This window comes from Siniperca chuatsi, linkage group LG13 (genome assembly GCF_020085105.1).
Source record: "Siniperca chuatsi isolate FFG_IHB_CAS linkage group LG13, ASM2008510v1, whole genome shotgun sequence".
Lineage (NCBI taxonomy): Eukaryota > Metazoa > Chordata > Actinopteri > Centrarchiformes > Sinipercidae > Siniperca > Siniperca chuatsi.
This window is the reverse complement of record NC_058054.1, coordinates 23900103-23915984: the sequence shown is the minus strand read 5'-3', so window position 1 is coordinate 23915984 and position 15882 is coordinate 23900103. Positions and strand designations below refer to the sequence as shown.

Here is a 15882-nt window from a genome sequence, read left to right as displayed (position 1 = left end):
TTTTAATGTTTTGAGTGGACCTCAGTGTTATTAATAAATACAAAAATGCACAAAGCTCAAAGCAGCTGAATTAATGATGATGATGGGAAAAAGCAATTCTTCCTCAAATGAAAGCGGGCTTTCATTCATCTCTGTCCTTTGTGTTGCTGTAGTACCATAAACACAGACTCGCATACACCACACACACACACACACACACACACACACACACACACACACAAGGCTTTTGTTGCGTTGGCAATTGCGTAAATAGACAAATGAACAAAAATCACTTGTCGACAGGTAAGACTGAAGAGGCTGCGACTGTGTGTTAGTGGGCCATCTGGAAACAAAGTGACAGGCTGTGTGTGTGTGTGTGTGTGAGAGAGAGAGAGAGAGAGAGAGAGAGAGAGAGAGAGAGAGGGAAGGTTGTAACAATGAATCTATGCTCTTTAGAAATGGAGATCAATTTCCACATGGTCGCCTTTAAAGGCTTTGGCAGGAGAATAATATATAAGTGTGTGTATTTGTGTGTGTGCGTGTTTGTCTGTGTACATGTGCGTGTACGTGCATGAGTCATTTCATTGTGTGTACTTTGTGTGTATTTGTGCCTGTGTGTGTGTGTGTGTGTCTGGGCTTTTATGTGCTTATTTTGTGCACAGAGACTGAACAGGTGGATGTGGGTTGTGGGTTTGTGCGTGTGTGTGCGTGTGTGTGTGTGTATGTCTGTGTGAAGGAGGTCCAGGCTCCATCTCTCAGCAAATCAGCAGGCCTGAAAATCCAATCTGCCTGGAGAGACAGCAGGCTGTACATCATCTGCCATGGATGGACACTATCAGCGCTTTATCAGTGACCGCCCCCAAATACACGCACACACACACACACACACACACACCACACACACACACCCACAATATCTTTCAATGACCACATGCATGAATGGACACACACATCCACACACAGCCCGCTGTGACAGAGACTGATAGGCATTATTACCACAGTGGTTATGGAGGGAGGCGGAGGGAGAAACTGAAACTCTGGCTTTAGTCTGAAGACCTTGAGATGCTTCACACTAATGCAGATGCTGACAGCTGTGACTGTCCCTCGTTGCTGATGATAACTTTCTATCCCACCATGTTCAGCCTGGTGATTCGGAGTGAAAAGCCGGCCATCACAGAAGAAGAAGAAGAAGAAGAAGAGTGTACTGGTGCTTTACACTGTGACTGAGCAGCACGTCAGCAGAGCAGCAGCAGCAGCAGCTTCGGTGCTCCGTCTGTGTCTATACAGGATGCGTTCAGGCGCAGCATGGAAGTGTAGGTCACCCACGTTTTAGCGGTACACAGTGCCCAATACACAAAGACTGTAGTTACACGCATATGGCGCTAGTAAAACACAAGCCATAACGCGGCCTGTGTAGACAGCTGGATTGATTAAGAGAGAGAGAGAGAGAGAGAGATTTGGGAGACACAGTGCAAGCTGCGGAGAAACAGACTGAGCATATAGCAATCACTTCTCCATCTATCTGTCTGGATAATTAATATAAATCTGCTCATTTACTATCAGCCAATCAATCTAGATTTACACACACACACACACACACACACACACACTGTGTCACGAGCACACTTCGCACTTCTTGATGGCCTGATTGTCTGCTCATATGGCTCTGCAGAAATCTCTAATGAATGAGGATGAAGCGGTGAAGGAGGAGTGATAGAAGAAAAATATTCTGATAAGAGACAAATGAGTGAAAGATTGATGGACCTATATCGGCCTCCATGTGCTTCATTTATCACTAACGCTGGTGGTTGGATGGCTGACAATGCAGGATTGTGCCACACCGGCTGGGATACAGACTGGTTTTTTTTGGCAAAATCTTTTATCCGTGTATTGTTGTGAGAAAGCACTCCCGAGATATTACAGATCTACAGCATACATACAGCTGTTAAACAGGTACAGTGCACACTGACACACATATTAATACGCTTAATACAGGACAAAAAGTTGAAATGGATATGCAGAAATGCGTTTCAATGCACAAGCGGGAAAGCTTATTTGCCTTAAGTTCTGTGTGTTCCTTAGTCTCCTGCTACCAAATTAGTAAGACATAAAGACGGATGTTTCTGCATGTGTGCGCTATACATTATCATATCTCATATGAGCTTTATAGTACATTTTTTTATTTTATCAGGGAAAATTAACTATTTACATAGATCATTTCAATTAAATATGCTGTACATTCACTGTAAAATACATTACATTTAAAAATCCTGCATACAATATTTTACTTAAGTACAGAAGCATTAACAGAAAAGTTCTTACGTACAAGTGCAGAATGGCCACTTTCAGAGCGTTATATGTCATAAATATTCTTTTATTGAATTATTATTTCTCATTTCACTTAATTACAACTTGGGTCTTATTTTCATTATTTTTTGGGGGGTATGATAACAATGTAAAAGCAATTGCTGGAATCTGAGACAATCAGACTAGCCAGATTATCTAAATCACTTTATTTGGAGGTAAACTGAACATGAGCGCACCCAAAATATCAGTAATAACCCCTAACTGCATAGGAGAACTGTGTCTGCGCGCAGCTGTGGAAGAAAAGGTGGGTCAAAGTTGAACCATTGTTTCCATCATGCTTCTTGCCCTCTCTGACTTCTTTTTCTCTGACATTGCTGCGTTCCCAGGATCCCAGCACTTGACTTGGCGAGTACAATGCTTCTATTAACGAAAGGAAGGATGGCCAAAACTACAAAAAAAAAAAAAGATACCCAAGTTGCAATAAAGCACAATTATCTTTTTATGTGTAAGCAGCATTTTAATGCTGTAGCTGGTCAGCTCAGAGCTAATTGTATGTACTTCATATAGTGTTTGGTAATTTAATCCATAACAATGAATCAAACTTTAAAAGATGATCATGTGCAGGGCTATCACTTATTATTTAAACCTTGAATTATGGGTAAAAAATTAATTATTCCATCTGCAATGAAAGTTCACAGGCAACAGGCCGTGCCTTGCACTGCAGCGGAGGGCATTCTTAAAATGTACCATCTGTCTGACCCAGTGAATACGGGTACTGTTGTCCTTGTCAACGCAAAATAAGAAAACTAGCGAGCTGTGCTGAACGGATAATCCTAACAACAAGCCAAGTAATGTGATCTCAATGTGAGCATCTTGGATTTCACACCACAGATGGAAAAATTCGTAGATGAAGGTGAGACTGATAAAATACATCTAACGTTACAGTACACTGAACGGAACCACGGCAATTCTATAACATAGTTTTCATTTAAGGCTGTGTGTTAATAACTTGTTAGTATACTTTTGATTTAGATATTTTTAAAAAGTTAAAGTGGAGTAAAAAGTGCAAATATTTCCTCTAAAATATAGTGAAGTATCAGTCTCACACAAACAATTTAAAAACTCAAGTACCACAAAATTAGTGAAATACAGTATTTAAGTAAATGCCCTGAGTGACTTTCCATCACTGCTTGAAGGTCCACACACACTGAATATCAGTCCTTGTAATGTGTTTCACACTTTATTCATAGAAAAGCACTGAAATTCCAACACAAATCAATATAAAATGGTAGTAGCGTTACATAAATAGTAATAAATTCTTGCTTTATAGACAGTAGCTCAAGAAGTTGCACAAAAAATTACAAATTAAAAAAAACAAAAACAAATGTTGATGATAAGCTATCATACTTCTGTGGCAACAAATACTGGAAATACCTTTTCATAATCAGTAGCACAAAGAGGCAACAAACACTTTCAATTTTCCCTTAAGTTAGAGAGAATCCAAAACAAAAGAAACTGGGAAATAGTAGGTGAACTAGATCTATACCAGCAAATAGTACTCTCCTATGAAAGAAAGAAAGAAAGAAAGAAAGGGAAAACAAAAGAAACTGTCAGGAACTGGCTGATCCACTTAACACAGACTGAAAAACAGATCAAGTTAGAGGGAGGAACTTTTGCTGTAATGCTGTCAATTAATGCATCACATAAAGGCAGCTGGCTGGAGCTTCCAAGTTAAGCAAGTGGTAAAATAATATCCCTCTTTCATCTATGATTTAGGAAAACAGCCTTATCATGCTAACGTAGCAGCCAAGAAATTAATTCAACCTCTTTTTATCCTCATTATGTAGAAACCTTGCAGCAACAAAAGATAAGAATGCACTAGTTTCAGTCAAAAGTTGACTGTGTGCAGATACAACGCTGCTGCAGTGCACTGATGTTTTAAGGTAGGACAACAGAGGAAGTGGCTGCACTGAAAGCTGGTCACCGACACATGGATGCATTGCTTTCAAACCAAAATCCTCCCTATGTGAGAAGGAACGAGATGAGGAACAACTGAAGATTGAATAAAGAAACTACGGTAGTAAGATAGAAGAGGTGAACTTCAGCCGGCTTTGCAGGCTGAAGGGAGTTGAGAAAGCAATCAAAAGAAAAACAAGTCACAACGAGGAATGAACACAAGGTCATCCACAGGCCGTCTCTTTTGTTCATACAGTTGCTGTTTCAGACTCTCTAACATTTGTGTATTGTTCTGTCTCACTGTGGTGCCGCCACACGACACGACACCTCTGAGAAGACACTAAAGGCTTGAGTCCTGATTAAATAAAACCAACAAAGAAGTAAAGCAAAAATAAACTTTGTACATTGATCGGTCAGAAAGGCATTTTCCACCATTTACATTTTTTTTTCTCCTCTACATGTTGCAGCATATGCAAGCTGGCTACTGCGCATTGTCCAAATACAAGCATGCTGGGTCTTGTCTTTGCCTGCCACTTTAATAGTGGTTTAGTCCACTGTGTCTCTTCTTCCACACTTTAAGTTTTTAGTGGGCATCTTTAAGAGGTGACAAGACCATCAAAGTGGTTCTGCATAGTCAGGTTTAGTACGTATCTGTTTACAAATGAATGCCTTCCTCATTCTCCTCAACTCCGAATGACATGCTTCCTTTTGGAACACAGATTTTTTTTTCTTTGCAAATCAAAAAAAAAAATTAAAAATAAAATCCAAATAATAATAGTTATTATAGCAAAAACAAATAGAAAGAAATGTACACAGGAGCACCTGAGAAATGCCTTTGCTCTTAGAAAAAATGCTGTCAAACTCCCCATCCAAAACTGTTCAAGTACACCCCCGCCAAAAAATAAAATAAAATAAAATAAAGAAAGAAAAAAAAAACCACATAACATACTTATCATAAATAATTATAACTTTACAATTTTCTGAATTGACACTTTAATATTTACAATATCTTAAATGCTTAATGCTACTACTTTTTGTTTTGTTTCTTTAAGTGAGGTCCCTGAGAACTGAGTTTAGCCTCTCTTTTCTTTCTTTTGCTCAGTTTTCCTTTTTTCATTCTTCTATCTGCATTTCTTCAGATCAAAAAGGCCCAGAGTTGTGACTGACTACCTGGGTAGTGGGTGAAGGTAGCTCTCATGGAATGTAAAAGCAGACAAGAAAATGTCCCTCCATTCAAAAACCCTTTTCTTTTAATCCCCTGCCATCGACAGGCTGACTCATTCGCTGTGTTCTGTTTGTGAGCCTGCAATTTCTACTCAGTCATACAAAGTTACCAAACAATCAATAAATAAATGCTGAAGCAGGCAGGAACGTACTGAAGAGGTATTTGTGTGAAGTGCTTGTACGATGACGTTTAGTCCAACTGGTAAAGATTCAAGCTCTTGCTGTACAGTATACTGCCATTAACAACAACACTTTGCCACTGGGTAAGAAAAGGGAGCATGAACATCCCTCATAAAGAAAAAATTACTTCCTGTGCCAAGGCATGTGGTCTCAAATATGTACGATTAAGTCAACAAGTCATAAAACATACAGTATTTTTTGTTTTGCACTGTGTATCTGCAACCCTTTGAGAAAGACAAGGCCATTCGTCTTCATAGTCCACAACGATCACAACCAGAAGCAGGTAAGAGCTCCAGTAACTATAGACCCTTTTCCATCATAAGACCAAGGAACTAGAGGAATTTAAAAATACAGGAACACCTAAGTTAAGCATGTTAATTTTTACTTTAGTCATGATGGCGACTAGTGCGATTACTGCAATTACTGTGGTTTTTAATGTTTTAAATGTGAGCCTTTTCTTTTTTGTTGTTTTAGTTTATCCAAACAGTACTTAAACCACCGTTAACTGATTTTTTTGGCCACTTGGGGGCAGCGCAACAAGTTAAGAACGCAACACTGACATATTATCTACGGTACAAGGTTGCATGGTGTTAGCAACAGTTGCTAATTTACTAATCTAGCAGAGATGGAGCAACATTAGCATCTGTTAAAGCTAAATGCTCCACTACGTTTTCGCCAGCTAGCTGCTAATTTTGTCCATCTACTGTTTGGTGCTAGGCAGCCAGTGTACAGTCGGTTAACTTTTTTGCTGACAACAGCTGCCTGCTGCGGTTGGAAATGAGGATGACGAGCACAGTGAGACTTCTCTCTGGCTGGCTGTTATATTTAAATAATGCTTGTCTGTCCAGTCAGCAATGGTAAGTACTGCACAGGTCACCCCAAGAACTCATAGCAATTGGTAAAAAGTACTATTTGGGCTGCCAGGGCTTTTGGTGTAGGAACTGTGATCAAAATAACCAAAATCAGAACCAGATTTCTGCTCTTAAAATGGGCTCTGGGTTCATGAAAAAGTTCTGGGAAACAAAGAAACTAACTCTTGCAAAAGTTCCTGAGTTCCGGCAAACGTTCTTGAGATGGAAAAGGGACTTTAGCTACAGGCAGAGTTAACAAGTAACAGTCACTGAAATCAACAAGGTCCCAATATGTTCCAAAGCTTCCTAACAGAATACAAGAAGGTGAAATGAATGCCGCTATGTGATAAAAAGCGCAGACTTATATTGCTTATTGACTAAATCTTGATCTAGCATGTGAAAGGTGACCACTGGAGTCTTAACGATTTAAAAGGTTTTGGCCACAAATAGCTGTACAGCAGTGCAGTGGTATCACTGGAGATGGGAGTACAGTGACCCCTCCGTTCATCACAGTTGTGTATTGTCACTGTTAATAAGCTTATAGGAGGACATACGAGATATACTGTATACATATGTGCATGTGGAGCCTCAACTACTCTACTTTAGCTAGAACAGCCTGAATAATGTCACTCTCAGGCTTCTGGATTTGAAAACATGCACTCTGTGAAGTTTGTTCCTCTGCAGATATTCTTAAGGAAAAGCACTGACCAGCAGGTGTAGAGGGTCGGAGCTAGTCTAGAGTGGCTTTAGTCAAGTTTATAAACCTGTTGGTACTGACGTCTACTACAGAGAGACCACACATATGTAGCTCTGTATTCTTCTCTACTCTAAGATGCCCTGAATGAAAGAAGAGGCCATTTCTGATAGAGAAGTTAAAGCTGACAAATGATACAGTCGAGGTATGACAGTAACACTACGTGTGATTTCTACCTCAGTGGGGGTTTTTTCTTTTGGAATAACATCCTTCCACTTTGAAAACCACTTCCTCTTCTTCTTCTTAACCCCAGCTGAAAGCGTCTTCTGGCTCAAAGTAAGTACCCCATCCGACAAAAGCTTTTGGTTTTTAAATCGTCATGTGCCGCCGAAAAACAAAAGTTCCTTTTTTCCATCACAGTCTTTTGACTTTTTCATACTAGATTTAACATTAGGTGGAGGAGAAAAATGCTTTGTTTTTGCTGTTGTTTCTTTGACATTTCAAGCCGTTTCCCCCTTTTGCAGTCTCAGTGAAGTAGAGCAATGCACTGCGAACACTTCCTGGTTCACATTCAAGAAACAAAACAACAAAACAGGACAAAAACTTAAGACTTAGTCAACAAATGGCTCAACATAAAAAGTAAAAATACAAGGAAAAAAACCTTAAATAGAAACAAATAAGTTTAACTGCTTCCCAAAAGAGGGTCCCTGTGAGGGAGGGGCAAGGTCAGCCGAAGCGCTCCCTGACCAACATCATCAGTTTCTTCTTGCCCTTGTAGATCTGTTTCAGGTTGTCTATGAACTGGGCGAACTGAATGTGGCCGTCCTGTGCCAGCAGGAAAGTCTCCCGCGCTTTGCTCAGGAACTCTATGAACTCTCCGTAGTGCCGCGGACTGATGTGCGTCAGTCGAGAGTGCGTGGTGTTGATGTATGCCGAGATCGTGGCGTCAAGGAGCTGCCGCAGCGGCGCCTTGTCTGTTGACATCAGTTTCCCAGAGTTCCTTCTCCCGGGAATGCCGGCGAGACCCGGCGCCGTCATGGTGCACCGCCGCAGGATGTCAGACAGCACCGTGGCACAGTGCACACTCTTCACCACCAGGGGGATAATGGCTGCGAGCTCATTTTTACCCAGAGAGTGGCTGAGCGCACAGGCCCAGAGCACGTCATTAATAGCTGGGTGAGTGTCCTGGTTGTAAGCCAGGTTAAGGTGGGTCATGGCGAGGGAGGCCAACTTGAAGGACCGCAGCGGGTATCCTCTGTGTTCCATGTACCTTGCGATGGTAAACAGCTGGGAGTAAGTCATACCGGTGGATGCTGCGTCGATCACAATCTGGTAGGCAGTCTCGAAGGCGATGTGGTCCTTCTCGCAGAGCGTCAGAGCCGACAGAGCGCAGTTCTGGGGGTCCTTCATGGCGCACTGCAGGGCCAGAGTCCTGGCACAGCTAGCCAGCTCCTCACGCTGAGGGTAGTCAAGGCTGAGGCGCAGGATGGTGTTGTGGGACATGACGGTGGCCGCCACGATGCTGGTGGCCTCGGTCGGTGTGAAGAGAGTGTACCAGCTCTGTAAGATGCTCACCAACGCCCGCAGACCTGAGGAGGAGTAGACGGGAAGACAAGAGTTAACATTTATTGTGGTCAGAATGTAAATCCTGCGATACTGGTATGATTCTACATTTTGAGAGCACTTTGAAGATTGTTTCTCCAGTTTATTCTGCTGTTAAAAGACAGAATTGACAAGGGAGCGGGGGAGAGGAAAAAAGAGAAGATAATTCTGACCATACTGCAGTTCATTCTGAAATGGGAACCTTTAGTTTGACAGACTTCAATAGCATTCAAAATCCTTCAGAAGGATCTTTACAATATTCTGCAGCTCAACGCACAAAAAAAACCCCCAGTTCTCTATTATTGTTGTTATTATTATTATTAAACAGTATCTGTTCCTTTCCCAGTGTCATTTTTGAGCAGGCTATGAGCTTTGATCAGCAAAACAAGTTATTGACTTGTTCCTGTTTTATCCAGTTAAGAAACACTTTGAAACTAAGGCCTTGCGTGTCTCAATAATTACATTTTTTTTTATTACATATGAGGCGATTAGAGGCTCTGTTCTTGAAGGCTCAGCTGAAATACATTTCACCTCTTAACTGAAACTTTTCATTTGATATGGACAGCCGCAAACTGTAATTAACCAGACATCACCTATTTAGCAATGTATTCTACAACTACTGAAACCCTAACGGTGCCAGTGTATCAGCCAATTACAGACAGCTAATTATTTAAATGAAAGGGAAGACCTGAATAAATGAGTGGAGAAAGATAATAAATGTGGATGCTTCCATACAGGTCACGAGGTGTCACTGAATGGTAGGGTGAAGATGAAACTAACGAGAATCATATGCTATGGAGATTTTGTTAAACAGCGCTCTCCACCACCATCATCAAAATATCCAGTGAGGGTATATCTTGTGGGAACATGGTGTTTATCCCACCAGCAGAGTTCAGAGACTTGAAGAATCAATGACAGGGAGCACTGGAGCTGCTCTGGATGCTTGTGCTGGCCTAATGACGCTTGTTGGTTTTTCGTTTAATTTGTCACCCAGCTGTACCTCAAAGTCAAAGTCAGCCTTCAAGCTGAATTAAAATGCATCACAGTAGACCAAAGAGACACTATGGAGAGCATAATTAGACTACGATTCCTGTTTTACTGGGTGGGTCTGGTTGGTTTTACTGGTGTGTGTGAAAAGGCATCACATACCGACTTCAGTGGCACAGGTTACCAGCCAGCGAACCATCTCTCTCCTTCTCCAGTTCAGTGTGGACAGAGTCATCCTCATCACCTGCAAAGCACACATGCAGACTTTTGATGTTTTCTGATCGTGCTACTTTGTACAATGGGAATAAGAACACATTACACTTACTCATTATGTCAGTTTTTCTGACATTCTAACATATGTGAACATGAAATGTGTGATTTTCATAATTTAACAGTTAGTACAACACCACGTCTCCAGTGATGAGAGATGTATCCAAAATGTGTTCCTAATTGCACAGATGACTACTTGTGACCCTTCCATTTTGAGCACTTTGTCAGTTTTGCTGACAGGAATTCAGCCGATGTTCAGGAGAAAGAGGCCGGAGAAGCCACAACGACACTGTAGCTTTGATCATCTAAAGAGTTGTTCTGTGTTTACTGTGGAACCCAAAAGGCTTAATTATGTGGTTTCTTCTCATTAACAACGGTAAGACGCTGTGTGATGTTTTCTCTGTTAATTTGTAGTGGGGCTGCGGAGGCCTGCAGAAATTACAAGTTCAAGGAAATTGTTGCATGTTTTGACTGGTGACCAGTGCTCTGATTTTTTTTTTTGTGGTGAAATGATTTATGAAAATTACTGACTCACCCTTGTACTACGCCTGCTCGCTCTCTCTCTCTCTCTCTCTCTCTCTCTCTCACACACACACACACACACACACACACACACACACACACACACACACACACACACACACACACACACACACACACACACACACACACACAGTACCTGCAGCCCTAGCTCCAGTGCCACGTTGAGCAGAGTTATATCAGGCGGGCTGTCTGCGGGTGTGGCTATCTTAAAGGCATCCTGGGCCAGTTTGAAGATTAAGGAAGAAGAGTGGATGTTTTTCTGAATGGCCTCCAGCACCGTCCGCAACCGCAGCATGTCACCTGCAGGCAAAAAAAACTTTATTGACAAGCACGCACTGTTGAGAGAAACATCTGAAGGGACATTTTCTACATTCTACTGCGATTACAGCTGTGGGTGTGCGGATGTGGTAACAGTACCTTTAGCAGCAGTGAGCATGGTGGAGGCCAGCTCACACTGCTGTGACTCCAGGTGCCCCAGTGTGAACCAGCGCGGGTATCTACTTGGAACTATGGAGATGCCATGATGAGGGTGGCCAACGTCCCCGGAGCCTGCTGAGGACTCCAGCACCGGCAGCCTGACAGAAACATCCAACATTAGTTTTGAGCCATGTTTTTCACCATGTCTTTAGTTTTCATCAAAGAAAAAAGCCAGTTAAAATTAAATCTAGGATACATTTTATCACTGAAATTTGCATCAGGACAAAATGGTTTATAGATACTACAGGGAATTCATTCTAACTTGAAGGTAGTATGCGTGGCATTTTAACAAATCATATTACTTTTGCTACTAATTAAGACATAATAGTGTAAATACCTAAAACAAATGAGAGCATCACCACGAATGATTGGAAGCTTCTACTTCCTCTATACACTGAGTTTACCAGTTTATTAAGTACACCTAGCTAAAACTAATGCAGTCTAATACGACAACCCTACAATTAATCCTACCTTCATGAAGGTTATAATGTTCAGTTTTTGTTGAAACTGTTTGATAAAAACTGCTTTGAAGTATATCAGTAAGGGTGGACAAAATACTAGAAACACCTCACAGTATAATGCAATACAATATCACCAATACCACTACTACTACTATTATTATGTACACTGTAACTAACCATGTCTTAAGACGGAGGCTGCCAGCCATTCCTCATTTGTTTTCACTTTACAGTGAGGGTGTCACAAATCATTTAAAAATGACACACAGTATGCATTCATGTTTAACAACACATGCAACACATAGCACTTCTACTAATCTGTGGCCGTTTAATACTGCACTGAATTGGGAAACTGACCTCATGGTGCGGAGAGCCACCTTATATGCCAGGTCTGCGTCATGTGGCAGCAGGGCAGAGAAGAGGTACTTGGCGAAGGTGTGCATGGGAACACTCTCCCTGTGGATGACCTCACCTAGACCGCTGAACGGACCAGCTGGACCAAGAGAAAGACAAAATGAAGTTACCTTTATTTTTCTTCTAAACAACGTGAAAGCCAGAAAGCCAGAAGGACCATCATGTACGAGGCACAGTCTTGTTTGCACAGCCTGGATGTAACGCTGACAGGTAAATGAACACTACAGGTCAAATTAGGATAATAATAATCAGTACTAATGAAAAGGGACTGATTTATTTTAAGGTGTGAATGTCTGAAATATTCTCATCTAGAATGTGATTAATATGAGCTGGAAAAAAACAGCAGCAATTAAAATATTTTCCTCGTCAAACTCAAACAGATGTTGTTGTACCTTCAAGCAGCTGTATGGCCTGTTTCCGAAGAGTCTGAACCAGGAGATCGTCCAGCTCCAGTTCTTGAAGTTTTGCAACAATCTGCTCCTCGTTACGACACACCTGGAACATATTCACAACTCACATTTTATTCACTGTGATCATACAGTAAATGTTCAGTTTAGTATCAATAAAAAATGAGAGACAAATGTGCTAAATTGATCTGAAGACGTCTACTGATTTCCAATGCACTTTGACTAATTTCAGAATTTTCTATCAAGTGTCAATGAGATCATGTTAGAATTCATTCAAGAATATACTCGCTATAAATTGAGATCCATGATTTATAACTGTTTGATAAGAGAAAATAACTTTGAAGCTTAAATGCCTTTTTAAGAAGAGATTCTGAGCTGGAGGTATTAAAGGACCAGCAGGGTGCTTTAATACCTCACACTCTTGCATCTGTGTGTATCTACCGTTACAGTACACATGACAGAGTGTGACTTTATTCCACCATTAACAGGTCCTTTAGGAAATTTGATTGGTTTTAAATGCAATTCTTGTTAAAAACTTAAATTCTTTAGAAATCATATTCATGCATGTCTTTTTGTATTGCCTTGAGTTTCTTTTATATCTCCTCTTAATGCCTTTATCTCTTATGTAAAGCACTTTGAATTGCTTTGTTGTTGAAAGGTGCTATTCAAATAAACTTGCCTTGCCTAAACATTAATATTGTTGCTGATTCCCATGACATTAAGAAAGGTCTACAGCAGCCATGTTAAGCACTCTAAAGCAGATTACCATTCACACAAAGAAATGTTCCTTGGATTTATTCTAATTCAAAGTGAAGTACGGTGACTTTCTGCTTGTTTTTCAGGAAACAAAGTGCTGTGACCTTTTCTCTCTTTTTGCATGGCAATTACTTGACACAGACGTTTAATTATAGTGATTTTCTTTCATGGCAACATTGTCTACACCAGGCAAATTCACACTGCTTGTTTTAATATGCAACAAACCATAAATGCAGTTTAGTTATCCACTGCAAGCAGCCTAGCATTACTCTATTCTCTATGAGGGGGTACAATCAGTTTATCATCTGAGAACTTGGATTATGTTAAAATGTAAATATTATTACTACAAATACATCATGTGGCAGTGTGTATTTTGGACTACCATACCTTATCCTGAGCGTATAGGCCCTCGGGCATTATCCTCTGCTGGCCCATACCCATCAGAGCCACCTCTAAGGCCAAAGTCAGGTAGGACTCCCCTCCATCAGGACTGCCCCACACTGGTACATGGTGGTAGACCGGAGGCCTGGGGTCACCTTCTGAGAAGACAGAAAGAAAACTATTTTGAGTTTTGTGCCTTGTGTGGTGGATTAATTCTGCTTCAGTCACTTAATTAATTAATGTCATCTCCACTGGTTGTATAGGAAGTGAGCCAAACACAGCTGAAACAAAGAATCAAGCAATCAAGATGTGTTCAAGACTTCAAAAGAGCACGGGATTTACCAGACACATTCCTAACAGAAAGAGGTTCGGATTTTTTCAAGGCTATCTTAATGCAATACTCACATGCCCATATTTGCACTGAAAGAGTTTTTAGTCACTGCAATCAATCTTCCTGTCTATACTGACCATGAATCGATCCCTTACTAGCTTAACTGCACCAGTGTTGCTGACACAAAATAGCCTAATTGAAGCCGCCCAAACATGATAAAAGAAGCACAATTTTGGTTTTTATTTAGGAGGAGGAGTTTTATTGAATATATTGGTGCTGGGAAGGAATACTGAAGCTAGCATGACTCAAAAAACTTAAATTATGTGAGAAAATTAAACTTGGTATGACCCGTGTATATATAAAATCAAAGCTGCGTGTAACTTTATATGAATATGGCATTGATGGTAGATTGTGATCACTGATCTAAGATGGCCGCTAGCCCTACACCAAATGCTCGACAGCTATAACTGAGAACAGATGCCATGAGTCTCAGCTGTTGATTGGTGCCCATTTGTTCTCTCTTGCTACCCTAACCCATCATTCTGCTTAAATCCCCTCTGAGCAACAGATCCCCTCAATCCTGTTTATTCCACTGATATGTGTGTAAGTGTGTGTGTGCGTGTGAAGAAATCTAGGGAAAAGTACAAACTGACTTAACAGACTTAACCCCAGAGCTAACTCATTTTTGTTTCTTTATCCATGGGCTGTTGATTGATTGGCTGATCTGAAATGATCAGAGGGAAAGCTGCATTTTGATTGGTTGACATATAGTCTGGGTCTGCCCCCCGTTTTAATAGATGTTCCCAGCTGTCTCCCAGAGGGAAATAAAGCATGGTGACCAGGCTATACACACACACGCAAAATAGTCATACCACTCTAATCAAATTCCCAAAACAACATAAGACAATCATTCATTCTATCTCCAACACAAACACACACACACACACACCAATGAGTGTGCCAGTGGTAAGCATTGTTTGAATTGACAATAGTTCCCTGTAGCCTGGTAACAATGGGAAAACCCAACCCCTATTCTGCTCTGCTGTAATGGCCACTGGTGCAAAAAAAAAAAAGCCCTGGGCAGGGTGAGAAATGCAAATGGTGATGGATTCTATACATACCACACACACACACACACACAAAAGGAGAGTGGTCTAAATGAGCAGGGTGTTCCAGCCCGATCCATTCATGGACTGCTAGTTTATGGCTGTCTGCAGGACAATAGCGCCCAGTCCTGATATAAGAACATGGGATCTGTTGTCTGTTGAGTCACTGCTGGTGTGCCCGATCACCTCTGCTCAGGATCACACTGTATCAGCTAGTGAAGTGTGCCAGAAATGATACCTTGTGCTGTAAGGTACGTTTTAAGTACATGCTAATGCTTCAGCTTACTTTGTAGGTTTAGTGGACAGTATGTTAGCTTGGAACCACGGCAATGGAAGTGCAGCAGACTAAACAGACATGTAGATGTTATCATAATATATGCATTAATGTGGCTGCAACTAACATTTTTTCGATACATTGATTAAAACTTTAGTAAAGAAACCATGTCTGTCTGAAAATGTGAAAAATGTCCATCACAATTTCAAGTCCAAGGTGACAATTTCAAATGGCTTATTTTGTCTGACCAACAGTCCAAAACCCAAACAATATGAAACAGAGAAAAGGAGCAAATCCTCACATTTGAGAAGCTACAACCAGCACATTTGCCACTTTTGGTTTATGACCAAATACCTGCAAAGCTAATGTCATTCTCATCAGCCTCAGCTGTACTTTGGGTTTAGTGCTAATTAGCAAATGTTAGCATGCTAGATAGTATACATGGTAAACATTATACCTGCTAAACATAAGCATGTTAGCATTGTCACTGTGAGCATGTTAGCACAACGTTAGCATTTAGCTTAAAGCACTGCTGTGCCTGAGTACAGCCTCACAGAGCTGCTAGCATGGCTAAACGCTCTTAGTCTTGTTGACTGACAAATGACTTAAATAAATCATTGATTATCAGAATTGTTGGCTATTTATTTTATTATATGACTAAAGGATTCAGCACTATGTATTAGTT

At 40.9% G+C, this 15882-nt stretch overlaps 1 protein-coding gene across 1 annotated transcript in view; it reads right to left on the bottom strand.

The window, feature by feature from the left end:
* Nucleotides 1–3510: 3510 nt before the first annotated feature.
* Nucleotides 3511–15882, bottom strand: part of zswim5 (zinc finger, SWIM-type containing 5) — a 71349-nt gene continuing 58977 nt past the window's right edge. Inside the window, exons 10-16 of the mRNA XM_044218778.1 lie at nucleotides 13493–13644; nucleotides 12335–12437; nucleotides 11886–12021; nucleotides 11011–11168; nucleotides 10730–10893; nucleotides 9943–10024; nucleotides 3511–8780 (exon numbers count right to left, since the gene is read on the bottom strand). Coding sequence (XP_044074713.1) covers nucleotides 7918–8780; nucleotides 9943–10024; nucleotides 10730–10893; nucleotides 11011–11168; nucleotides 11886–12021; nucleotides 12335–12437; nucleotides 13493–13644 — 1658 coding nt within the window. The 3' untranslated portion in view covers nucleotides 3511–7917. The remainder of the gene's footprint in view (nucleotides 8781–9942; nucleotides 10025–10729; nucleotides 10894–11010; nucleotides 11169–11885; nucleotides 12022–12334; nucleotides 12438–13492; nucleotides 13645–15882) is intronic.